Source organism: Colossoma macropomum, unplaced genomic scaffold (assembly GCF_904425465.1).
Source record: "Colossoma macropomum unplaced genomic scaffold, Colossoma_macropomum, whole genome shotgun sequence".
Lineage (NCBI taxonomy): Eukaryota > Metazoa > Chordata > Actinopteri > Characiformes > Serrasalmidae > Colossoma > Colossoma macropomum.
The window spans coordinates 29193093-29219809 of NW_023494790.1; the positions used below are offsets into that span (position 1 = coordinate 29193093).

The window sequence follows — 26717 nt, forward strand, 5'->3', positions numbered from 1 at the left end:
CCACAGAAATGAGGATCAGTAAAGATGATGGAAAATCTGCCATCCTGTTTTAAGACATTTTATAAAAGCATACAGCGCTGCAGTCTTGGGCACGAAATATTTTTAAAACCTTTTATCTGGGCAGTGTGTTTTTTGCCACCATATAGAATAAATACAATCAAACGACAATGCAGAAAAAATGACAAGAATTTTTTGTTTTCAAAAAAGAAAATGAGATGTGAGCTAGTTTGAAGAACACAGGTTTGGTTCTAGATTTCTCCTTGACACCTCTATTCATCACTTACAATTGTTCAAATCCACCACTGTTGCATCTGATTTAACTCAATAAATGACTGATTCAGCCAAAACAGGTATTGAACGACAACTACAAATAACGCTGTGCTGGCTTGAGGAGAGGATGTAAACTGGTTATGCAAACACACTGCCATATGTGAAATCACAACTTATTTTAATTTATTCTAATATTAATGTTTTTTTGAGCAAATAAATTCCCAGATTACTGCCCAGATAAGTAGCTTTTTAATACAATTTTCTCAGAGAACAGTGCACCAACTAACACAGGGTAAAATGTAGCATGAATATTTTACATACCTAAACAGATTCAAGTAGAATGTGCTTTTGGTCATCCTGTGTTCCCACAGCAACATCATCTTTAAACTTTGGTTAGTCAGCAATCAGATATTTCTCACATTTGTTTTGGACCTCAAAAGTAACTCTTTTCATCAAAAGTCACAGAATTCAAACCAATATTACTTTAATTCTTTTTTGGTGGCTGATTAAAAAGCATGGCATTTCAGACATTTATTGCAATAATTATTTGCTTTTCAAGATACAGTAAACATTTACAGCTAAACATCAACAATATACATCTCTGCAGATTCCTTTAAAACCAAGGCACATCTGTTGTCATTTTATGTACATGATAATACAAAAGAGGTACATAGTAATAACCTGTTAGCATTTATGAACAAAGCTGCTAATAATTTCCAAGATAGAAAATATACATTCCAGTCTTTCTGTTGTTTCTAAATGCATGTTGCAACAGTAGACCAGAAGAAGATGATACAATGCTGTTTACGCAATATCCATGTGTGCTCATGTGAAGGTGGTTTTCTACTGCTGTTTCGTAAGTGTGCTGAAGTACGACATCCTCTTGTGAAGTGTTTCCTGAACTCGGAGCGGTAAGCATGATGCTAGCTCCTGTAGAGCAGATGCGTGTTTTCCTATGCAGTCCTCACATAATCTATGAAAAGGAAAAATGGTTCATTAAGGCAAACATCATTACTGGAAAAGCCTTATGTCTGCAGAGCAATACCTGACTGTATTGCAGTATCCTATTCTATTCTAGAAAAAATGCCAAGGACCCATGTAAATGACCTGGTAGCCTCTGTCTGCCCCCTATTGCCAGTGGAATGGAAATCAACTCATATCACAGATATTTTTAATTAATCAAATCAAATATTTTTTCACTGTAACTTATCAGATTAAGCTCTTAAACATCCCAAGAATGATTATTCAGTAATTACATGATAAACAATGCATAGTGGCTTGGTTATTCTTAAGTTAGAAAGAAACCCCCTGCTGTGAAAACAATTCACACCACTCCACAAAGATAGTTATGCCCACATGAAACAGGTAGCACAACTACAGCTTTCTTCATATTAAAAAATGGTGTACAACTGCTACAATAAATACTAGCATTCAAACACAATAACACACTTTAATAAATGTAGTCTTGCAAGCCTGCCTAAGAAAATGAAAATGCAGCTGACTTCTGATATTATAAATAATATATTCCTTCAGGGTTACTGAAGAAAAAACCTCCAAACCATTTTATGGCTACTGTGAAGAGAGGTTAAATAGTCTTTAAGCAGTCACTGGAAAAGCTGGAGCTCTTGTAACTTTATATGTCTGAACTGGTAAGTTTTAGAAGAAGGAAAAATGTTTTTTTAATTTACTGTACAACCCCATTTCCAAAAAAGTTGGGATGCTGTCTGAATGTAAAAAAAAGAAGGGGGCAATAATATGCAAATCACTTAAACCATGTGCCAAATTTTATCAGTGATGACAGGTCTGAAGTGCAAGCAGGCCAGTTTAGCACCCAGACTCTTTTAATACGGAGCCATGCTGTTGTTATACATGCAGAATGTGGTTTGGCATTGTCTTGCTAAAATAAGCAAGGCCTTCCCTGAAAAAGACGTTGTCTGGATGGCAGAATATGTTACCAAATCATGTATATATCCTTCAACATTAAAGGTGCTTTCACAGATGTGACATCACCCTTGCCATGTGCACTAATGCCCCCCATACCATCATGAATACTGGCTTTTGAACTGTGTGCTGATAACAAGACTTTAGCCCAGAGGACACAATGTCCATGATTTCCAAAAAGAATTTCAAATGTTGATTTGTCAGACAACAGGACACTTTTCCGCTTCACCTCAGTCCATTTTAAATGAGCTGAGGCCCAGAGAAGGTGGCAGCATTCCTCAATCCTGTTTATATACAGTTTCTTCTTTACGTTTTAGAGTTTTAACTTGCATTTAAGGTTGCAGTGATGAACTGTTTTTACAGACAGTGGTTTTCAGAAGTGTTCCTGAGCCCATGCAGTGATTTCCACTACAGAATCAGTCTGTTTTTAAGGCAGTGCCATCTGAGGACCCAGATCAGAGCCAGTAAATACTGGTTTTTGGCCTTGTCCCTTGCATACAGAGATTTCTCCAGAATTCCAGATTTCTCTGAATCTTTTAATGTTATTATGTACTGTAGATGATGAAAAGCAAAATTTCTTTGCTATTTTACATTGTGAAACGTTATTCTTGAATTGTTGCACTATTTGCCCAAGCAGTCTTTCACAGAGTGGTGAACCCCTCCTCATCTTTACTTCTGAAAGACTCAGCCTCTCTGGGATGCTCTTTTATACCCAGTCATGTTACTGACCTGTTGTCAATTTGTCAATTTTAGCATTACACAATTTTACCAGCCTTTTGTTGCCCCTATACCAACTTTTTTGGAACGTGTTGTTGGCATCAAATTCAAAATGGGCATATATTTTTCAAAAAACAATAAAATTTCTCGGTTTTAACATTTGATATGTTGTCTTTGTGCTATTTTCAATGAAATATAGGGTTTAAATGATTTGCATGTCAGTGCATTTTGTTTTTATTTACATTTTGCAAAGCGTCCCAACTTTTTTGAAAATAGGGTTGTACATTAATGTAGCAAGATTTTATTCCAAGTAACTAATGAAATCTAAGTAATTCTATTGTTCTGTTGGTCTGTTCAGTATGAAATGTAGAGGATAGCTAAGTTACAAGACTCTGATATCACAGTGACGTCTGAAAACATATCAACAGGCACAACTAAGGCATCACAACTGGCTTGATTCATTTTAGAAGTTGCCCTGTTGCTGCTGGGGTCTGAAAGCGCTCACCTGGACAGGGAGTAGGGCTGCGTCTGAAACACCAGCACATCTCTGCAGTGGCTCTGAGACGGACGCCTGAGTGCTGCAATCTGAGCAGAGAGATCCGTGGAAATTCATAAAATGACAAACATATAACGTTTTTATTGATTCACTGGGTGAGCTTTTTGTAAAGACCGATAATTGCAGTATTTTCTTTAGAGGTGTAACAGTTAAATATACAGTCAAGGCCTCAGCTAATTCCCAAGTGAAAAGACTTCACCTCCCACAGTGCTTTGAGCTAGTGCATAATCTTTATTTGTAGAGGCTTACAAGTGCAGTACAATAAATAAAATGTACACATAACAGCCCAACGTCACCTAAACATCCTGCTGCTCTTCCAGACTACAATAAATGTGTCATCAAATATCAGTTATGTCACTCAAGTCTAACTATCTATCCAAAGCATATTATTTTTATTATAATTCTGACATCATTGTGCATCCCTAGCAAAAGACTGAAGACTAATTTTTCTCTCCACAAAAGACTCAGATTAAAGTATGTTCTCTTCCACTTACAAACACAAATGTGGTATTGACTGAACGTTTAGAATCTGCATGTTCTCTGCTTCTTGTAATAAGCTAGAAGTGACACATAATTTAAATCTAACTACATTGTGCCTTTGCTGTCACCTGATACTTAATGTTAAAATACTTAACATTTAAACTTTACTGTCTCTGAATGTTCTTGTGAATCATCTTATTGTGATGTGCCAAGTTTAGAGACTACCCTTTCTATAATTGGTTTTAAATGTAAAACGCTCATTGAGTACAAGTACAAAAGCCTCCAAAGTATTCTATCACATCTGTCAGCATTTAATTTGTCCACTCTTTACTTTTGTGCACCTGCTGCACTTTAACTGTTCCATCCTTCCACTCCTAAAATCATCCAGTTACAGCTGCTCCGAAAGCTCTCACTGACATTCTGCTATCCTTCAAAAAGACTCTAACATTCACACAAGCTTAACTACCCAAACACGCCTTAACTGCATTTCTCTTGTGCGTCTAAAATGGATAAAGGATACATTTCTGAAGAGGCTGTATATAGGAAAATCCACTTGCATAACGAAGGGGAAAGTTAAAGGGAACTGAAAAAAAGTCTAAAACTGAGACAACTCAACACTATGAGTCTGAAAGGATGTGTAGCTGACAAGAGGCCCTTACTGACAAAAGAAAATAGACCAAAAATAAGATCATTTGCCCTATAACACTAGAAACTGGACAGAGATGTGAGATATGAGTCATGTTTTATGGACTGATGAGTCTAAGTTTGTAATTGGGATTACTGAATTGTGAGAAGCAGAAAATGCAAGCAAGTTCTTAAACTGAACTTTGGAGGTGTGGAAAAATATCCCTGCAGATTTATTTGAAAAAAACTGAAAACAAGGCTCCAGAAACACATGGACGCTGTAACAAAGGCAAAGAGTGGACAAAAAAAAAACATTTTCAGTGTAATTTTCTTTTTCTCTCATTAAATATAATGTCTTTCTGCTTGTTCCCAATACTGAAAAACAAATAACTTGTACTTAATGGCTGTATGAATGAAAATGCACTGTATGAAATGTACTGTGTTACTGCTTTTAATGAAGGGCTCTCTTTTACCAAATGTACATACCGAATCCATTATCACGACATAGTCACTGCTTCCTCCAAAAACCACCACATCGTTGTCCTTCCCCTGTACTGCTGAATGCCATAACCTATGTGTAGATACAGTCAATCAGCAAAGCAAAATCTTTTCTTCAAAATGTCCCTTGCTAAGGTCACACAATCAATCTTACCTGGGCTTGTCTTTGTGAGGATGCTGCCTCTCTTTCCATTCTCCCGTTGCAGTGTCAAATTCCCAGCTATCATCTAATTAGGGGCAAATTACAGCATTTGCAAAAAGCATTATGGCAGCACATGTATATGTGCACCAATAAAACCTTTGAATTCTGAACTTACTGAGAACCTGTCCAGAAGTGCTGAGACCACCGAAAAGGAAGAGTGTGTTGTGTGACATAGGGGTCAGCGTGTGTAGAGAGCGGCCTTTTGGCAGAGAATTGGCCAGGGGCTCCCTGAAATCACACACAGAAATCCACACAACAAGTTACCTGCATAGTAGTTTTAGAGTGGCTCCTGAATAATAAGTCTTAAAAAATTAATAACTGAATAATAAGCCTACAGTTTAAGGCATTTATTTAAAGATAATTTAAATTTATTTAAAGATATTTAGAGAGACAATTCAGCCAAAACAAAAAATGTAACCATGGTTATATCAGTTGTATACATGCCTACTCGTCTCATACCTCAGTGCCCAGGTACTCTCTAAACCAGACTTCCTGGTTTAAAAACTAGGAAAACCCTCTTCTGATGATGTATCTTGAAGGCGGAAATAAATTGAGAAAGACAAGTGGTTTGTTGCAGACGCGTGGCTGTTTGAATGTTGTTGTTTTTTTGTTTTTTTTTGATGCCTAATTTTTCAACTGAATTATTCCTTTAACAACAGAATAAGTTTGAAGCCAAATTGAAGCTAGAGCTATAATGCTAGTTAGCACCACAGATTTATTTATTTGTCTCGAGATCAGTCGCTAGCTGTCAGGATTTGTTGAGTGCTGTAGGGATAATGATATAGTGGTGTCAGAGCATGCTCTTGTTCCCATGATGCTTTGCTCATACTTAGCTGGACTGTGTTTAGTTCTTATAACAGAAAATAAAAGTTTTTGGTTGCATTTTCAAGTATGCGATTCGGGTAGGTACTGTGTTTGGGAGTGTTAGCTACAGTCATTCAGGTTTGGGTCCTTATTCATAACCCTGGCAGGATTCTGTAGTGGGCTGTGGCCGTGCTATAGGTTTAAACAGAGATTTCCTCTCTGCGGAGATAAGAGTGATTCTCCTCCCTTGTACTCTGGCTGCCGAGTCACTTCTAAAGCTATGATATGGGTATGAATTCTGAGTTGTCTATGCTTCTTCTGTGGACCCCCCATGCTACAATATATTTGCATAGTGTATGCTGGGTATTACAGTGTGAGAACACTGATGGACAAAAAACACATAAAGGACATAAAGGAGTTGAGGGGTGCAATACTGCACTATACAACAAAATACATAGTGTGTGTGTGTGTGTGTGTGTGTGTGTGTAAAACCATAACAACCATATGATAGCAAATTTGCAAGCCATTCAAATTAGATAGACCTGAGAGTTCATGTGCAGAGACGATGATGAATGATGATGATGAATAGTGTGTGGGCTTCAGTCCTGTGCCGCCTTTGTACCTTCAGTGTTTAGAAAAGTGATGGTTGTGTTTTCTTTAGAAATCCATTAACCACAGTGTAATATTGTACCCAGCATCTGGAATTTCTCACTTTTTTCAGACGGGCAGAAGGATGTCTAAGTTATACAACCACTACTGTTTTTCTCAAGACCAAAGAATCAAGAAAAGAGGTCAAAATCCTCTTATTTGGAACAAAATTGACACCACAATAACTTATTACCTAGACTATCCAGAGGTCCTGATCAATGTTCAACAGAGCCATCACTTGATACGCACTGTATTTTATAACTAAACACTGCAAACTAATACAGTCTTTTGATATTCTCCAAATGCACTTACTAAATTGACCAGGTTTTGCCCACTTTCCAAGACTTGCTCCATTTAAAAGCATACAACCATGTGAGCTGGGGCAACTGGACTGTCTTTACTGCTTTGGCTTGTAATAATGATTCAATTACAGCATTTGCCAATTATAATACTGCACAGATACTTTTGCGGCTGTTACATTCACAGTGTTATGCTTCAGACATGTAAGCCATAGAAATTCTATGCTGTGAAACAAAATAATCATATTTTCATTGTGTTCATAATACTGCTGTAAATATTAACAGAGCATTCGAAATATGATGCTGAGAAGTGAGTTTTATAACATCATTTTGCATGTATCAATTTTACACCCAGTACATTCACAGTCTATTCACATATGAATCATTAACTGAAACTTTAAATTTAGCCTGTGCAAGAGCAGGCAGTATGCAAATAGTAACAGCAGCTTTCATATTTGCAAAGGTCTCCCTATTGCTCAGCAACCAGCAGCTAATACAGCTGTATTGTTACTACTCGTCTGCCACTAACCTGCACAGAACAATGAAGTTCATGCCAGTCTGTCTCTATTTGGATGTAAGGGATATGTTTTGTGTTTTTAGCCTGACCAAAGGGCTTTTTGTTGTCAGTTATATGTTCATATAGTGATACCAGTGATGCAAAAGCATTTAAGTCTTCTGCATTAAACATACAGGACTCTATACGGCTGCAGTGGGTTATGTGTTATGTTGGCTTTTAGCTAACTACATGTCTCAGTATGTTTGACATACATGGTTGATCTTTAATCAACTATAAACCAGACTAGACAAAACAGAACATTATCTATGTGGCAAGAACATTTTTATTTAACTCTTTAAGTAGGCCATCACAGGAAAAGGCAAGGACAGTACTCACATATGGGACCATGTCCATGAGACCAGGTCTAAACAGTGAATGTCTATAGTTTCTGTTTCCTGGAATGAGAAGAATTTTTTGTAAATATTACTCATGGCAAAACGATGGCCTGTACAACCTTCATTTATTTATTTTCCAGTCAAAATGGCCATTAATTTCAGTGCAAGTTATTATTTTTTGCATCAGAGAAAAAACAGTTTTGATATTTATTGTGTGCTCTCTTTGCCTTTATTACAACTTCCATTCTTTTTAGGACACTTGCTTTCAGTTTTTCAAAGAAATCTGCAGGGATATTTTACCAAAGTTCAGTCTTAGAAGTTGGTTGAATTTTCTGCTTCTCACGATCCAAGTAATCCCAAACACATTCAGTGATGTTGAGGTCTGGACTCTGCAGTGGTCAGTCTGTTGTTCTGAGGTTGATTTTCAACTTTCTTTTTTGTCTGTTTCCTTTTCTCAGTAACAGCTTATTTACAGCTACATATCCTTTCAGACTCATAGTACTGAGCTGTTTCAGGTGTTCCACACCTGTGGACAGGAGCTTGATTTCCTCTCTCTTAAAAAATTAAAGCTTTAAGTACTGTTTATCTGGTGGTCACAGTTTTGGTGATCTACCAGGTCTTGTACAAAAGTCAGTAGTCCCATTTTCTCTGTATCTTTTAATCATTTTTTGAACTCTGCCTTTTAGAAACTTATGTTTTATTGCTTATTGCCCTTTTACTTTCCTCTTTCTTATAAATGTGGATTATCTAATATCTAATATCCTCAGGAATGTCTCCTGAAAAGTGAGTAAATTGTACCTAATGGCCATTTTGACTGGAAATTAAATAAATGAAGGGTGTTCTCTGGCTTTTGCAAAGTACTGTAAGCTTCCTGTTTTGACTGTTAATTAGGATAAAGTACAACATTAAAGAGCAACCAATATGACAACCATACAACTGAAAACAACTTCAAAGTTCTGTGGTTGTCCAAATGTAATATCCAGTTCTCACACTCTTGTTTTCTTTAAAACAGGCAATAGTTGAACCAGGAAGATAACATTGACACCTCATTTTGATCATATTTTGGGAAAACTGCAGTTACTGTTTTTTCCTTTTTTACAGCAATTCTGTCATCTACTCACCAGTCCTCCACAGATGTAGCCCTTGTTGCCCAGAGTGGCACTAGCATGGGATGACCTTGGCTCAGGAGGCTGGCCCTGCCATAGAGGAACAATAATAACAGGAAAACAAATCAAAATCTCATTAGACGCTTCTAATCAGGTCCTCTTTTTGACTCTTCTGTAATAACGGTTTTGCTGGAATGCGTCCCTTTACCTGGGTTTGTGGCTCAGTCCATGTGGCAGAGCTGGGCTCAAACATATAAACTTCATTATTCCAGCCCCAGAACTGGAAAAACTCACTACCAATAACCGCCTATGGAGAAAACAAAATGCGCCACAAAAGGCCTAGAGTTAAACTCACCATTGGGACTGAAAAATGTGTTGAATTTATTTGATTCGAGTGTACAGTTTCTTTATAGTAAGTCTTTTTCTCATAGTAAGACTTTCAGTTTACTTTTCAGTATACCTGTGTTGATTTTTAATCAAAAGCAATTAAACTGAATGACGAAATCATGTTGATGCCTTATATTTTATTAATGTGTAAACGATGTAGACATTTGAATCAAACAGATTTAACATATTTCTGTTTTCAGAACAGGAGCTACTGTATCTGTCCTTACCCATGAGGTCTCGTCCACTGTGAAGCTCTTGAAGTTGCTGACCTGTCTATCTTTTTTGCATCCATATCCACCAAAATAAATGAGCCTGAACAAATAAAATACAGATGTACGTATTACAAACGAGCTGCATTCTACCTTTATTTTTGCTTACACCATACCATTAATTACAAAACTTAAACGATCACAGCATGTAACCTCGTTACTTGTACTATTCAGCTAAAAAGTTTTATTTGTGTGCTTGTTTTGCAGTAATTTAACCCCTTAAGCTCCAAGGAACCCATATGTAGGTCCACAGTTACTTTACAAATTAGTTTTATAGTAGTTACTGTATAATTCACACTAGCTATTGAATAGTAAGTCTTAAGATTAATACAGAATAAAAAAGCCTAGGGTTTAAGGCAGAGGTGGCCAAACTTTTTGTCTTGTGTGTCCAAACTGCAAAGGTTGTGGTGCCAAAAAAAACAAAAATATAAAGAAAAATGTGATTCAAAAAAATGTGTTTAAACATGACACTATTTTGTTATTAAAATACTTCAATAATAAAACGTAAAAAGAATGTAAGAATTCAATAAATTGTATATAGTATAAAAATATGTTGGCTCTCTCATTGGGTGAGGGGTAGCATAAGTGTAACTTTCTGGAATGGCCAAATCAAATGTCCTCACAGGCCACCTTTAAAGCCCTGGTTTAAGACGTTAAATGACTGATGAAGTCACACTGAGACTTTATCTCTTGTAAAAATGGCTACACCCACAAGTGTTCAGCTCCATTTGAAAACAAATTTTATTGTAATCTATAGTTAATGTCTTCCAAACTCTAGACTACATTAAATGTAATGTTTTTTTTACATTTTTGCATGGGTATGCTTGGAGTCCTTTCAAATACCTGTCCTTGTAGACCCAGCAGGAGTGCCTGTCTCTGGGGGAGGGAGGGGTTCCCACATAGCCTGTCACTTTCTTCCAGGTGTACTTTCCATCCTGCAAGTCTACACAATACATCTGTCAAAACAGCACAAAATAAAAATTGTTGGAAAAGAGCACAAACCACACTAACATTGTCATGTCGACCTGATGTGGGTCAGTGGTTTTAGTCACCTCAGTCAGTTCATCTTCCTGTATAACTAACTGAGTATAATGAATGTGGTTAGTACTATCATAAGTAAATGTTTGAAGGCCCCTGGTCATAAGTGAAAATATGTAAATAATAAGTTTATGAAAATAAGCCAATAGCAATGATCACACTTCTGCACATTTTAATGCCCAATTACTGTTTTTTCACTGAACTGTAAAAACATAAAACATAAACTATGGCTTGTGCAAAATGTCACATTTTATATTTTATGTTTTATTGTTTCTCAATATGTTAAACCCAGAAAATAAATAGGAACTGTGCACTAAATTTAGCACAAAAATGCCAGAAATTTATACTTCTTTTGCAGACGACTGTAAGTGAAGTAGGGTCTAGAGTATGTTATCTGGAAGTGGTAAAACTTTCATGCTTTTATTCTTACCCATCCTCTTCATCACTCAGAGGCAGGGCTGTACAATAAGATTAAGTGACCCTTATTAGTCCCACAACAGGGAAACTTCACCTCCGCAATCTAAACCATCCATGCAGTGAGACACCACATACACACTAGTGAACACACACACTGGGGGGCAGTGAGCACACTTGCCCGGAGCAGCGGGGGAGCAGTTTGGGGTTGGGTGCTTAGCTCAAGGGACGCTCACCTCAGTCACGTACTGTTGGTTTAGGGGATCGTACTGGTGACCTTCTGGTTGCAAGGCTGGTTCCCTAATCTCCAGTCCATGACTGCCCCCACTGATACGAACACTTTACTTGATTTATGTTATTTAAACAGACAACTGATTTTTCATTATTAATAATGTTCTTTATACTGTGATTTTAAACAGAAAATACTGTGAATGTGCTACTGTGTTTTCATAGTCCACACAGTGTGAGCTTTTGTTAAAAAAAAAAAAGCTAATAAAAAACATCCGCCAATTTGGCTCTAAAGAAATCAGATTCGGAACAAACCATACAAAATCATGATTGGTGCATCCCTAGAGGCAATATTTGTAATATTCGGCTTCTTCAGTCACAATACAAGCTAAGCACTTGTTGCATATCTGTGCAACAGGTGTGTATCGTGTTTTCTTTCATGCATTTGCCTGGACAAACATGTTAGACCACTTCTTTAATAATGGACTGCCTGTTTCAGATGCTCCACTCAGTAGCTATGCGGCCTGCAGCTATGGAAGTAGAAAGAGTTTAAAAAAGATTCTAAATAGCGTTGTGTAAGCTCTAAATCTTTTTGACTCTTTTTTTTATTTCTTCACTCATTTATTTGACAGGTACAACAGAGATAAACACTTTTGTGTGAAAAGGCAGCAGCCTATAGCAGTGTACTGTACAAATAGCTTCTAGCCAAAGCTCATTTAAATGCTTTTGATTCCATTCATACCTGGCAAAAACAGCTCACCTGGTTGGTGTGGCCATTGCTGTCACAGCCCCCGAAAACATAGAGCACACCCTGGAGGAACGAGCCACATGTCTGAGAGAGCAGAGGAGGAACCTCCCCACCCATTCCCCTGCGAGCCCTGATACACAGACACAAAATCTTAGGGGAAAGAAGGTTGTTTGCATTCAGTGTTGTTGCCACTAGTGGCATAAAGCAAAACTCCAAAGTCATTTCATGGTTGCATGCAAAAAGAACAAAACCATTCACCAAGCCAAAAAGACACGAGCACAAAACAGGTTGCTAAAAATATGTGATAAAAGGCCTTTCAAAGGAATTCATTATCCCTTTGTATTGCATGGGATCTGTGGCTGAATACAAGCCGGGGATTTTAGGATCACACACTTATTGAAGAGAACGCTGTGTGTGTTCGATATCAAAGTAGAATACATGAGTCTGAGTAATGCTGGTGGTAATGAGAGAGGAATTCAGCTCAGAGAAAAACCAGACAGGTGTGTTTTTCACCTCACCAGAGTCCACTTTCCATATCATAGAGCCAGATCTCATCACTGGGTAGAACAACTTCTTCTCCATTCACATACTGAGCAAAAAAGAGCAAAGCAGAGGCAAACAATACTCAATAATGTCCGGTTGAACTTGGAAGGAGAATAAAAAAACATCAAAGCTGGTGAGAAAAAGAAATGAACTTGGTGAACTTTGCATTGATAAAAGTGTTTTGAATCAGCTCGAGTGAAACATGTACATCAATTCCATGATTAAATATATTACAGCAGCAGTTGTGTGTTTTGACAATGTGCTGATTTATGATTTATGTGGAAATGATGAACACATTTGAGTCAAGTAAGTTGAACGCAGCACTTTTTGGGTTCAGTCTAGGTGAAATGTCACTGATGTAACGTGTAGTCCGTCCCTGTAACCTTATATCACATGCACTGACTACAGTAGGTGTGATGTGTAGCTCGTACTGGCGTGATTTTACCTGACAGCCTCCCCACACGTACAGCACATTTCCAAACAGGACAGCCGTGTGGTCACTCCGAGCTGGAACCTCCATCAGCCCCGCCGTGTTTGTCAGCGCACTGCTCTCGGTCAGTGATGAAGCTCAGAGCCGCTGGGTGAAGCAGGAACAGGAATTAGCTAGGACTGCACTGTTTACACTCAGGATGGGTATGCTAACAGGAAACTCTGAGGGACAACCTCGACTGGGAGAGAGAGAGCGAGAGAGAGAGAGCGAGAGAGAGAGAGAGAGAGAGAGGCAAAGGAAAAACGAAATGTGTTGAAATGTATTGTTTTTAACCTTTACCCTCTGCTGCTCTTGCGGAATGTAAATAGTCTAAATCCAAATCCACACGTGGCTGGACGTATTTTCGCTGAGGAATGTATCCCGAGATACAATCGGGTTCATAAGTATTTGGACAGTGACACAGCTTTTGTCATTTTGCCCCTGTACACCACCACAATGAATTTAAAACGAAGCAGTCAATGTTGACTGAAGTGTAGACTTGTAGCTTTAAATCAAGGGGCTCAACAAACATATTGCATTAACTGTTTAGGAATTACAGTCCTTTCATTTTCACAGGCTCAAAAGCAGTTTCGTGGTCAGGTGTGTCCTGTTTCCTCGTTATTTCGTGACAGGTTAGGGAGATAAAAGGTCTGGAGTTGATTCCAAGTATTGAAAATGCATCTGACTGTTGGTGGGAGTGAAGGGGGCCATCATTGGGCCTGAAAAACAAACAAAAAAAACCCTCAGAGAGATAGCAGAAACTTTAGGAGCGGCCATATCAACAATTTGGTACATTCTTAAAAGGAAGGAGTGGACTGGCAAGCTCAGCAACACCAAAATGCCTGGAAGACCACAGAAAACATGAAAAGACATTCTAGAGGACATAAGCATATCATTGTCAAAGTCTACAATCAAGAAATGACCGCATAAATGTAAATACAGAGGGTTTACCTCTATGTAAACCATGGATAACACTCAAGAACAGAAAGGCTAGACTTTGCTAGAAAACATCTACAAAAGCCTTCTCAGTTCTGGAACAAGATTCTTTGGACAGATAAAAACCAAGGTTAACTTGTACCAGAATGATGGGGAAGAGTATGGAGAAGGAAAGGGAGGTCTCATGATCTAAAGCATGGAATTGGGTGCCGATGGAATTGGGTCACTGGTGTTTATTGATGATGTGACTAAAGAAGCAGGATGAACTGTAAAGAGCTCTACCTTCTGCTCACGTTCAGTCAAATGCTGCAAAACTGAAAGGATAGTGCTTACCGTAAAAGCAGCCCAAGAGCTTCTTAAGGCAAAGAAATTGAATGTTCTTAAGTGGCAGAGTCAGTCACCTGACCTCAACCCAACTGAGTATGCTTATCACTTACTGAAGACAAAACTGACGGCAGAAAGACCCACAAATAAGCAGCAACTGAAGGCAGCTGCAGTAAAGGCCTGTCTAAGCATCTCAAAGGAGGAAATTCAGCATTTGGTGAAGTCTATGGGTCCCAGACCTCAGGCAGTCATTCACTGCAAAAGATTTGCATTCAAGTTTTAAAAATAATCCTTGTATTTATGATTGTTAGTTTGTCCAATTACTTTTGAGCTTATGAAGATGAAGGGACTATGTAGAAAATTGAATATTCTTGATAAACCCCTTGAATTAAAACTTAAATTAAAATCTACACTTCAATCACATCTTGACTACTTCCTTCCAGATCCATTGTGGTGGTGTACAGAGGCAACATGACACAAATAGTGTCACTGTCCAAATACTAATGACTTATATAATACTTATACAGGACCTGACAGTAAGTTTTTCACCTAAATGATCTTATTCTGTTGGAGAAGATGGTGGCATACATCTGAGATTTGCTAGAAATATGTAAACCAAGATTTTTATCTACATACCAAACTAAATCAGTAACAGAGCAACAGCTTGTGGTGTCTTTTATGTTTACCTGCCCAGGGACTGCAGAGGGAAATCAGCTAGTTATTTTGTTATTGGGGTGCCGGTAACTCTTAAAAATATCATTATTATTTCATTTTTCAAAAACATGAATTTTCCTTAAAAATGTGTTAACCAATCTCAGGAACCCATTTTTAAAAGGTCTCTCTGCTGACAGTAGTTTAAATGAATGACAGGGTTGAAAGTAACAGGGTTTTTTAAGCACTGAATTAGCAAGTACACAAAATGTGGTTAATCCAAGCTAATGGTATGAGGACATTAAGAACTTTCTAATGTTTTACGTAAAATGTAAACATCGTCAGTCAATGTCACAGTTAGAGCTGTCAATTTTGGCTGATGATTAAATGTATAAATAAATAATTGTGATTGTTTTTTCTTGTTCATTGTTTACAACACAAGCTTGAAATGGCCAAGTTGCTATTTTTACATGATAGCTAACACTTGTTATTCTGTCGAATCAATACACACTAACACAAATGTTTACAGTTACGTAGTGGCAGAGCCTAGGGGTGTCTAGGGTTAGGGTTAAGTTTCCTTTCCGCCTTAAATGGTGCAGCAGTTACATTCTGACGCCTGTACAGCGCCCAGCTACTACACGATTTAAGGTGGAAGTAAAAATGACCTGGCGAAAAAGAAGCTAGAAGCTTTAGCTTCTGTAGTTTTTTCCTTTTACATCTTACGTCGTATCAAAGTCCGACCCCTGCCAGAAAATAAAACATTAAAATATAAATAAAAAAAAACCAAAAAAAACCCCCGGAAAAGCCGCTGCATTGGGTAGCTTATGTTGCCGTGGTTACAGTCACGGGTCAGGCAGGGAAGTGGAGTTTTTATAGCTTGTAGCTCCATCTGAATATTTGTTTCAAGATGGAGTGCATAGTGTATAATAATAATAATAATAATAATAATAATAATAATAATAATAATTTACTGTTCAGATCAAATATAATTATATGAATGAATTCAACACAATTTTATGTAATTGTAATAAGGCAGTCCTATAAGAAAAAAAAAAACTTACTATGCCAGCATATTAACTTAAAAACATTAGAATTTGCTATATAGTTAGCTAACAAATGAACTAACATTACTCAGAGCTGTCAGCTTTTTTGTTTGTTTTCGTAAGCCCTTTTTGTCTTGGTAAATACATTTACAGCTTTATTTTATTTACATTTATCTATACCCAACACGCCTGATTACACTTCCTAATCCACAGTTTGTTTGTTGCAGCATTACTTGAATGTACAGTCTAACAATAACTGTGGAAAAAGGCACACAGGAAAGAGCTGTAGATACAGTTATTAAACTGAAACAGACACATAGGTTACTTTACCTATGTTTAAAATGTATTTTACCTTTACATGCATATTTGTGAGGGTAATAGGCCTGTCAGTAGGACACAAAAGGCACCTTAACTGTGGACACACCCAGCTTCTCTCTGAGCATTTTCTGTCATTTGAGATAATGAGGTAATCTATATCTTCCCTGACAAAATAAACATAATAAACAGAGGTAAAATAAATAACGTTATCTTCAGCTGAAATATTTCACCTCAGATGTGAGATAAAGTACATTCATGTTTAGATCTAATAATGATACAAAAGTAAGTCATTGTCTCAAGGGAATAACCAAGAATAATGTGAATGGATTAGAGTCATCAAGTACACAAATAGAGATGAGACTCAGAGAAAATGACCATTGCCCTGCAGTGATTTTAGGAACAATTATGTAGCATCTGCTGGGAGGCAAACGACCATTAGATGTCGCCATCTTACAAGTTAAAGTCTCTTGATCGAAGTGAGTGCAGTAGAAGTCCTAAAGTGAAGTGTGTAGTTTTGCTCATGTCTGTTTTACTTCCAAGCAACAGCTGTTCAGACACATTAACATGAGCAGGAAGGCTTGAAGAAAGCTAAAGGAAACTGAGTAGAGATTTTGAAAAAAAAATGCTTTGTAACTATTTGCTGTCTATCTGTATTTACCTCTAACACTGTGGATGTAAATTAGTTTGTATTTATTCCAGCTTTTCAGGTTTCATGTGAGGGCTGTAGTCAGCCAGTTTAAGGCAGTGAGGTTTCAAAGATGTATGTATTGAGGGAAACATTGAGGGCCACACTGGGAGAGAGTTTCCTGTTGTTGAGGGCTGGGAGTTTCCCGTGATACAGTTCGAGGGAAACGCCAGAGGATGTCCTGAATGCCTGAGTGTGTGTGTGTGTGTGTGTGTGCGCGCATGTGTGTGTGTGTATCTGTGTCTGTGCATTTACCTGTGTGACATATATATATATATATATATATATATATATATATATATATATGTCACATCATTGACATATGTATATAAATAACATATGTCACATCATTCTATGATCTCTTCTGTGTGTGAATACAAATATTCAATGTACCAAAAAAAATTATTGTTGGCATTTATGCCTTTCAGTTTAATAATGTCACATACTGTCCAACCATATATGTATAGAGGGTAATGTACTTGCATAAAATTCAAAATAAAATATTTTGTCATGATTACTGTGTTGCAAAATCAGTAGCCCATTGTAAATGTTGGAATAAGGCAAGTGATTTGATCCGAGGAAAATCATGAAAACGTGTTATTATTATAATAATGTGTATTAATTTGAAATATATATATATATATATATATATATATATATATATATATATATATATAAACTTGAGTTTAAGGACAGCGGACTTTACAGGTGCCCAAGAATGGGTGCACATGTTCAGTTTATACACAGTATTTTGTGGTGATATATAAGTCAAAATATACTGATTTTCATTAGTGCAAGGTTGCATCTCATGACATTTTCTGGATGATAAAATTGATTATTCTGTTCAAAAATGAATATATAGCATTGTAAAAGATACGGTATGATAAGATGATATTTTTTAAAGACTTGTTTACTTTTTATTTTAAAGTCATATAGTGTCACTGAGCTCTGTATGTGTGTGCCTGGGTTCATATATGTGTATCTGTCTGTCTCTGTACTTGTCTGAATGTGCATCTGTGTATGTATGTGTGTGTGTGTGTGTGTGTGTATGTCTGTACCTCAAACTGTATCTGTGTGTAAGAGAGAGTCAGAGAAAGCATGAGAGTGGGACTTATTTTCAGAAGCCATACTTGGATACACATGCATCAATAATTTATTTTGGTGAGAGATTCTCAAAACTACATTACCCACATCACCCAGGCCTGAAATCAGAAAAGCAGAAGCTGTCCAATGAGGCTTCAGCAGGAGCCACCATATGGCTGGGTTTCAGCAGTAGGATCAGAGTGGTGGTTGTCAATAGCGACGGTTCTCTCTCTCTCTCTCTCTCTCTCTCTCTGTATTGGAAGAATGGGCGTGGCAGCTGTTGGAGGATCCAGTGCGTGTTCACTAGTATCTAGTCATGTGACTTCTTACTATCCTTCTGATCCCGCTCTCTCGTCTCCCGGTAATGCGGCATGTGTACTGTACCATCACAGGAAGGGAGGGAGAGAGGGAGGCAGGGGGAGGGGTGCTGAGGGGTGAGGGGGGGGAAGGGAGGCAGAGGAGGGGAAGCGAGGGAGCGAGAGAGAGAGAGAGAGAGGGAGAGGGAGGGGAGGGTTGAGCCGAGGCAGGGAGATGAAACCAGCTTAGAGTGAGAGGAGGAGTGTATGAGAAAGAGCGGAGCGCATGTATAGCGTCCCTGTGACCTGAAGAAAAAGAAAGGAGGATTACACACGTCCCTCTTCTTTTACCGTGTGACAGAGTGAATGACATAGAGAGAAAAAGAGAGAGAGAGAGAGAGAGAGATAGGGAGTATGAGGAAAAACTGAATTCAAGAGGAAATCTTCATAGGACACTGGTGACTCCGCTGACAGAAGGACAGAGACAGAAGGAAAGAAGCTCAGGAAGACAGAAGGAAGGAGAGCATGCTGCTTTGGGAGAGGAGCGTGTGTCCCCTGTCCTGGAGCGTGTGCGTGAAGAGAACGGCGCAGGATCACTGTCATGTCAGCGTCTAGGAAGCTTCAGCGAGCTCACTGAATGAAGACATGGCCCAGGTAAGGAGGTGGAGGTGGCTTTTATATATACATGCACACATATATACACAAACACGTACGCGCTTACTCACAAATATTCCAGCAGGTACACCGCCCTGAGAGCGCGTACCATTAACATTCATGCCCTCCAGGGGCGTACCTACCGGTGAGCCCTGCTGGCAGCCACTGGAGCAACAGTGTGCCTACAAGCCACAGAGAAGGAAGAGGGGCTAGACAGGAAAAAAGGGGGAGAGTCACTGTACAATGTCATTCGCATTTGTTCTTGTGGAAGAGCCACCTTTGAAAGACTTAGCAGGCCAAATTGGTTGCATTTCTTGGTTGCGTGTTGTTTTTGTTTTGTTGTTTTGTTGTGAGTTTTAGTGTCAGAGAGTACACTTTAATGTGCATTATTTCCATTTGAATAATATATATTACACAGCACAATTATTGCCAAGTAATTATTGCCAAATTTCAGCCACTTCACAAATAACTTTAATTGTAATGAAAATAAAAAATGCTGATTTTTTCCTTCACTGCATTCAAACAGTTTGAGCAGTAGCAGATCAACAGTGAAACGGTTTCTACGAGAAACATTAAACAAGCAATTTGTAATCACTGTTGATGCCGAGTATCAAGAGAGGGAAGGTGCGAAATACAGGGGGTCTTGAGGGGTCCAGAACCCCCTAATTAACCTCTTGGACCCGCTGTATGTCTCAAAATCAAATTGCTGGGGGATACCTGAAAATAAACTTATTATGACATTAGGCTGTCTAAAAAAAGGCACTCAAATACAAACTCAGGGAAAGCTCATTATATAGCCGCTTCACCCACAATCATTAAGCTTCTGTCTTCAGCATTTTTTAACTAACTAGAGAGGCAGCACTGGTCTGCCTCAGGGTGGCACTGAAGCAAATTGGTTCACCCAGTTGGTCCTTCATAGCCTAGCAATTGTCACTATGCCCGGGATTTTGCTGAAAAAAGTTATAAAATGGCGTAGCATATTTGTATATCTGAAAACCTGCTGAGTTTGGTAGAAACAGTGAATTGTTACTAATTTCTCAAACCAAAGACAAAAGGGGAAATGTGTAATATCTCAGTTAATGTGGGGAAGACCACATTACCAACCTGAAAAAGAGCATTTACAAAAGAAGAATCGTTAAAACAAACATTATGTTTCCATTGAAGCTAGCATAAGCACTGCTATGGTGAGTGAGTTAGCAGTCAGCCAAAGCTGGAGCGTAGAACATGGGACCCCTCGAATACCAGGAGGTATTTCACACAGTGGAGGGTACAACACCCAAGAACTTCTCTATTACAGATATGGTACCACTGGAAAGCACAATATCCTGCTGCAGAATGCAGCAAAATAACAGAAGGAGAAAAGGAAGTAGGCCTACCTGCTAGCATGCGAGTGCCTTTTGTAGCCTCGTACTGCTCATACTGTAGCCTATAAACTGTGATCATTTTAGGAAGTTTGTTTTATATACACTGGTTTGACTTAATGTCAGCTTTTTTCGTTTTTCACTTTCAGGGTGTCTTGAGTCTCAGTTTCGCCCAAGGATTTTCATTTCAGTGCCTCACTACTGCTACATAATTTTAACATATATTTTCTGCAGGTGTACACATTTAATGTACACATTTGAATAAAGTAAATTCAATGCATCTCATTTTTAGTGTACATTCAAGCCAGGTAATCAGTCCATGGCCGGAAGACCAAAAACGTCTATATATGGATTTATGGAGATGTCTCAGAAAGTCATCTCCATAAATCCATAAAAGTGTGCGTGGTGACTGTGTTACTCTATGAATGTATGGGTGTGCATGTTGTGTCAGATGAATTTCCCAGCAAACCTCTCTCTGGTGGTTTAAACTTGATGTCTGATGTGTCACCGCATGAAAATCATATGAGTTCATCATTGATTTCAATTTAGTAGCACAAGACTTTCCAGGTAAAGCCTATCCAAGGCATATGGGACAGGAACTGGCTCAATGGCCATGAATGTGGAGAAGAAAAAAAAAACCTGCAGTGATTGTTGTAGAGTCATTAGAACATCGGGTCAAGGATGCTTTGGGAAACTTGGCTCACATAGCGTGGTCCCACCTCTTTTTGTGTTCCTGTTGTTGGCTTGTGGTGTGAAAAATGAGTCGCTAAGGCCCGATATAAGACCATTTTTTGTCTTACTGACATTTGTTTTGGTCCGTGCGTACATGTTTTGGTGTTTTCCCTGCTCTAACACACTTAACTCAACTAAGCCAATTCAAAAGTTCTTCCTGAGGTGAGGTACACTTAAAAATAAAGGTACCAAAAGGCTTCTCTGCAGCGATACCATGGAAGAACTACTTTGGGTTAAAGAACCTTTTAAATTTGTGGGTTCAAGAGTTTAAATAACCTTTCACTGAAAGGTGGTTTGTCTATGGCATCGGTCCAAAGAAACTTTTATGGCACCTTTATTTTCAGAAGTATAGATTTGTTAGAGCCAGGAAAGCCAAAGTGTGGAGGTAGGGGGAGTCCAGGATCCGGACTGGGAACTACTGGCCCAGCTCAATGGAAATTGTTTTCATTCAATTCATTCCTAAAACGCTTTCTTGGAAGATCTTTCATTGTGCTATTAAAATGTAAATACAATATTTAAACATATATTATTGTATTAATATATTCATGTTTTGATATCAAGATATGAGAGAAACATGGCCAAAATGTAAAGGTTCATTTTTTCTTTCCACAAAATAAGGTTGTACCCACAATATCTTTTCATCATATTTAAATCTTTGTAAAGTATCTCTTCTACTACAAACATGGTGTCAATTAAATGTTTAGAGTCTGTACAGTGAGCTACAAGGGAGAAATAATTAACATTGAATTACTCCACGCTTTTGTTGTCATTCTGACTTCTATAGGTTAAAAGGTAATGAGAGGTGAATTCTACCAACAAAATTCCAGTTTTGGGAGTTTTCTTAAAGCACTGGCTGTCCTGAAGTGTTTGCGATCCTCCTGCTGAGTTGCTTCGACTTTGACTGACAGGACGGAGCAGAGGTTAGATCACTTGGGGTTGGTAGACAGTGCAAGACAAGTAGTGTTTTCAGACATAGTGGAATGACCAGAAATATGACGTGATGCTGACAGAGATGTGCTTTTTATATTCCCATTTGGCACTCAAAAGCTTTCAAATGCTAGAAAGTTTTTTTCTTTTTAAGAGCCCAGTGTTTTTCTTATACTTTGTTCCTATGAGGTCTATTTTCATAATTCATTGTTACATGGCTATTTCCAACCTCTCTTTATCCCTTAGAATGAAACAGACTGTTTTTGTGACAATGCCTTTAAGGCCACTCTGTATTCTGCATCATTCAAAAAGCAATTCAGGCTGAATCACTCCTTATAACATCAACATGAATGGGTTGAGCTAAAATGCTGGAGACAGAATAGACAGATTTATGTAAATTTGTCATTGCATCACATCTGAACAGCAAACAATTAATTCAAAATGGTCTGTTTTAGCAGCTTAAGCCCTTTTCATGCTGGATTAGTTTTACCAGAGTAGGTCCAGTAATGTAATGGGTAAGAGATTTAACTGGCTGATTCATACAGGATAAAGTATCTGTGTACACTCAAAAAAATTGCTCCGCAGTTGGTTTTAATCATCAATTTTTACAGGCTGATATGATGCATGTAAGTGAAACTGAGTTAATGGTGTTTCAATGAAAGTCATCAAGTTATCAGAGTTACTGAACAAGTGTTTGTTTGGTCAGTGTGATCTTGTTGAGGTACACTTAAGATCCTTTTCATTGTATCTTAGCATCATCTATTTGCAGATTGTTTTACTTGTTTCACTCACCCTCTTTGTGTTGTCTGCTCACTGGCTTATACCTTCCTTTCTGTGTGCACCTTTCATCTACAACACAGTTCGCTGCTTAACCACATAATTGTTGGTTGTAAGAGTGAGTTACCATAAAAACTACTGCAGCTTAGTAGCACAGTAATAACTTAATGTAACTATGTAGAACTTATGTCCTTTTTTCTAGTTTAAACACTAGAACATAGCCATATTAAGTCGAATTTTGTAGTATTACATAAAAATGATCAGTGCAGTTCATTTAGAACTCAGCTGTCTATGATTTATTTGAATACTCTGAGTACATATTACTCATTTGAACATATACTTAACATAGTTGTGTGGAACCACTTATATAATATTTTTAAGTAAGTCCAACAATTCATTTTTGGGTAGTACATTAAAATAATCAGTTCTGTTAGAATTTCCTCAGGTCACTTAAGTGTGATTTCCTTGAATTCATTACATAAATATTACTCGATCAAATATCTTAGAAGCTACTTAACACAGCTGTGTGGAACCACTTGACATAACATTTTAAGTAAATCCAACATTTCATTTTTGAGGGTAATTTCTCCAATTTACCCCAGACAACCTGGACTGAAATGTCATATTAAGATCAAAATTAAACAGCTCCAAACATATAAACAAAAAATAATGTCCAGTTAGTGCCAGATAAACTAGCATTAGGCTAGTAAAGTGAGCTCATTCAAATTACCAAATGCTGCCCAACAACACAGAAATCGCATCACCTAGCAAGAGACCTCAAGATATTTAATTTTCCCTGTCTTTCTAAATAAACCATAAGCAAAAATGTTGTGCAACAATAAAGGAACTGGGAAGGAAAAAGGAACTGTGTCATGTCGAACATTTTAGCGGTTAGCCTTCTCTTCCAGTCGCCAAAAACAGAGGTCTTGATGTCTGTTACCATGTTTTGTAATTACATTGCCATGAGGTCAGTTTGAACAGGACTACTACTACAAAGACAGCTCTGGGTTTGGCATATAGGAATGTAATTTGACTTGTAAAAACTACAGACTTTGCACATTCCTACTGGATTAAAATCACAGATCTCATCTGTAATCACTCAAATTATAGCTCCTCCTCAGGTAAAACTAGTCCAGCTTGAATAGGGCTTTTGTTTCCAAATATGCACTGTATGGACTAAAGAGTGGACATTAAACATTTATACACACTACATCAAACTCTTTTATTTAAAAAAAGCCAGGAATGTTTTTCCCAAGTGGGAGAAGTAGTAATGGTGTTCAATGTGTTCTGAGAACATTTAGGAACTGTTTGAGAAGGAAGGACGCTGGTGTGGGAGCGGGACAGAGACGCAAGCTGAAGGAATGAGAGCGGAGAGGAAGTAGGGAGGAAAAAAGAGATCTAGAGATAGAGTTACAGATCAGAAGCGATGGTCTTCAGTGCAGAAATTATGTGAGCGGGAAGTGTGTATGCGTGCGTGTGGTTAGAGGTTGAGTTGTCCTGCTTAGCTGTAGTTGGGTCCTCTCTGCCTTAAGGGTCCAATCCGACTCATCCTGCCGCTCGGATCCACTGTTGTGGCAATTACGTTTCTCTCTCTCTCTCTCTCTCTCTCTCTCCCTCTCTCTCTCTCTCTCTCTACATCTCTCTCGGCCTCCCTCTCTCCCTGCCTCATTCATTCTTTATCATGTACATAGGTTGCTCTCTCTCCAGAGTTGTCGTTTGCAGTAAACTGAATCTTTCTTTCTCTGTTTGCCTCTCTTTATGTGTCTGTCTGTTTCAGTGTAAAGCATTATAGACATGTATTACTGGTACTGGAGTGATGGGTCACCTTATCTTTTACTATTTCTCTACAGTCCTTAGAAGTCTAGTGGTTTGAGTCTGCATTCTGCTCAGATGTTTTAGTGTTTTTTGTTTCAATGTTAAGAAATGACAAAAATGTGGGGATGGGTTTTCTTTTGGCTAAACAAGACTCTGCTCACCATAATGACTTTTCATCAAGTCCAAATCATAATAAAATATCTCCACTTCTATTTCTGAATGCAAAGGCGATGCTGATTGACAGTTCAGGATCTGCACTTCTCACAGAATTTCTCTGCTTATTTAATGAGCCATGAGTGAGAATTAATATAAAATGTCAACATGCTTTTTGTTTTTGCTGAAGGTAACTGTGACTTCTAAGGGTTAAAGGCTGTGTTTGTATGTGTGCGTATGCGCATGTTTACACGAGCTCAGCACACTGCACTAATGGGTCAGGACCTCCCATGCTGGATTCTCTGTATCTCTGAAACTGGTGGGCACGCCCTAGAGGCTCCTTCTAGCTCTCCACTCCCTTTCCCACACACAGAACTGATCATTTCACAGAATTAAAGGAATATTCTGGCAAAAAACAATATATGTATGCAATATATACAATACAATAATGCAGTTATACAATAACGATGCCTCCTACCCCCAACCAAAACCCCCATCCCCAACCCCAAAAAGTGGGCAAGTATACAGTACTGTGCAAACGTCAGAGACATTTTTTTCATTTTTCCAGTAAAAACAGCCATTAAGTACACATTATTCATAATTCAGTGACAAGAAAAAGCTGGAAACATATATTTAACAAAAATACACAGATGCCTTAAAAATAATATCAACATTTTCAGTGTTTAGTTTAATAAACGCTTTGTCTTTATTACAGCATTTTTGGGGAGACCTATTTGTGTAGACCTTTTTTTCTACACCTACACAAGTTCAGTCTTAGAAGTTGGTTGCATTTTCTGCTTCTCATGATTCAAGTAGTCCCACATTCGGTGATGTTGAGGTCTGAACTCAGTTCATTGTTCGAGAACGCCAGTAGCTTCTTCATTTGATTTGCAAATTTTCTTCCTTTTTGTATATTTTCTTTTCTTAGTAACAGCTTCTTGACAGCTACACATCGTTTCAGACTCATAATATTGAGTTGTCTTCTCAGAGTGGAAGGATGGACAGAAATACCTGTAGATTTTTTCAGATCTGAAGCAAGAGTGGGGCTAATGAAAAGACGAAAGCTTATGGTGACAGTGTTGGTGGTCTAGCAGTTCTTGCATCATTGTTAGGAGTCCCACTTTCTCCATAGCTTTTAATCATTTTTGCAACTCAAGTTTTGAAAACTCCTGTTTTTCCACTTATTTTCTTTTGACTTTCCCCTTCCTCACGTATTTATATCTAATCTCCTCAGAAGTATCTCCTGAAAAATGAATAACTTGTACTTTTTGACAGGTAATTAAAAAAAATTAAGGGTGCTCTGACATTTGCACAGTAGCAGTCATCTTAAAGCCTAAAGTGTTTCTGTATTTATGTACTTACATAGATAGCTGTCATACAGTGTCAGAAACCACATTAGTAAATCTAATTGAGAGTGTTTAACAACTTGATGTGGTTTGAATTTGGTTTGGCAGATGTGTGATGATTTAGGCATGCAGTTTACACAGTGCTATTTGGTGAGCTTTCACAATTTCTTAGCTACATCTTAGCTTTGTAACTCCAGTGCAATATTAAAGAATACATAGGATACAATAAGGGTACAACTATGTTAATTAGATTTTTACCAAATTATTCCTTTACAAGAGCCCCACACCTTCTGTGCTGCTTCCCAAAATCAAATTTTTTTGTTGCTCAAAGTAACAAAACATAGCAGGCTTCCATTATATGAGCCTCTCAGTATCTTTGTTCCAGACTCTAATGATAGTTATGTTTAAGCAATTACAGGCATAAAGTTTTTCTTCCTCCTTTCAAACTATTTTTCCAAAGTAGTGTGATCTCTGTTTGTTTATT

At 37.9% G+C, this 26717-nt stretch overlaps 2 protein-coding genes across 3 annotated transcripts in view; one reads left to right on the forward strand and one right to left on the reverse strand.

Moving 5' to 3' along the window:
- Window positions 1-708: 708 nt before the first annotated feature.
- LOC118809551 (kelch domain-containing protein 1-like) lies at window positions 709-18385 on the reverse strand. Of its 2 annotated transcripts, XM_036572978.1 has the most exons (14): window positions 18277-18385; window positions 13109-13240; window positions 12639-12709; window positions 12133-12250; window positions 10536-10648; window positions 9651-9735; window positions 9245-9343; window positions 9052-9126; window positions 7932-7990; window positions 5404-5516; window positions 5241-5313; window positions 5075-5159; window positions 3434-3513; window positions 709-1243 (listed from the first exon to the last, which is right to left on the reverse strand). In XM_036572978.1, the coding sequence occupies exons 2-14, from the start codon at window positions 13181-13183 to the stop codon at window positions 1114-1116; spliced, it is 1176 nt and encodes a 391-aa protein (XP_036428871.1). In that variant the 5' UTR covers window positions 13184-13240; window positions 18277-18385; the 3' UTR covers window positions 709-1113. The 2 variants fall into 2 exon arrangements, with proteins under 2 accessions (XP_036428871.1, XP_036428872.1); XM_036572979.1 differs by lacking the exons at window positions 13109-13240; window positions 18277-18385 and having other exon boundaries at window positions 12634-12703.
- A 282-nt stretch (window positions 18386-18667) lies between these two features.
- The window catches only part of arhgap23b (Rho GTPase activating protein 23b), a 70338-nt gene continuing 62288 nt past the window's right edge, over window positions 18668-26717 (forward strand). The window contains exon 1 of the mRNA XM_036572973.1: window positions 18668-19122. Coding sequence (XP_036428866.1) covers window positions 19114-19122 — 9 coding nt within the window. The 5' untranslated portion in view covers window positions 18668-19113. The remainder of the gene's footprint in view (window positions 19123-26717) is intronic.

Coding starts and splice junctions, on each gene's coding strand:
- LOC118809551 (XM_036572978.1), bottom strand. CDS start 13,183: ATGGAGGTTCCAGCTCGGAGTGACCACACGGCTGTCCTGTTTGGAAAT. Junction 9,736..10,535: donor TGCTGGGTCTACAAGGACAG/GTATTTGAAAGG, acceptor TTATTTGTTCAG/GCTCATTTATTTTGGTGGAT. Junction 1,244..3,433: donor CAGCCCTACTCCCTGTCCAG/GTGAGCGCTTTC, acceptor TCCTTTTCATAG/ATTATGTGAGGACTGCATAG.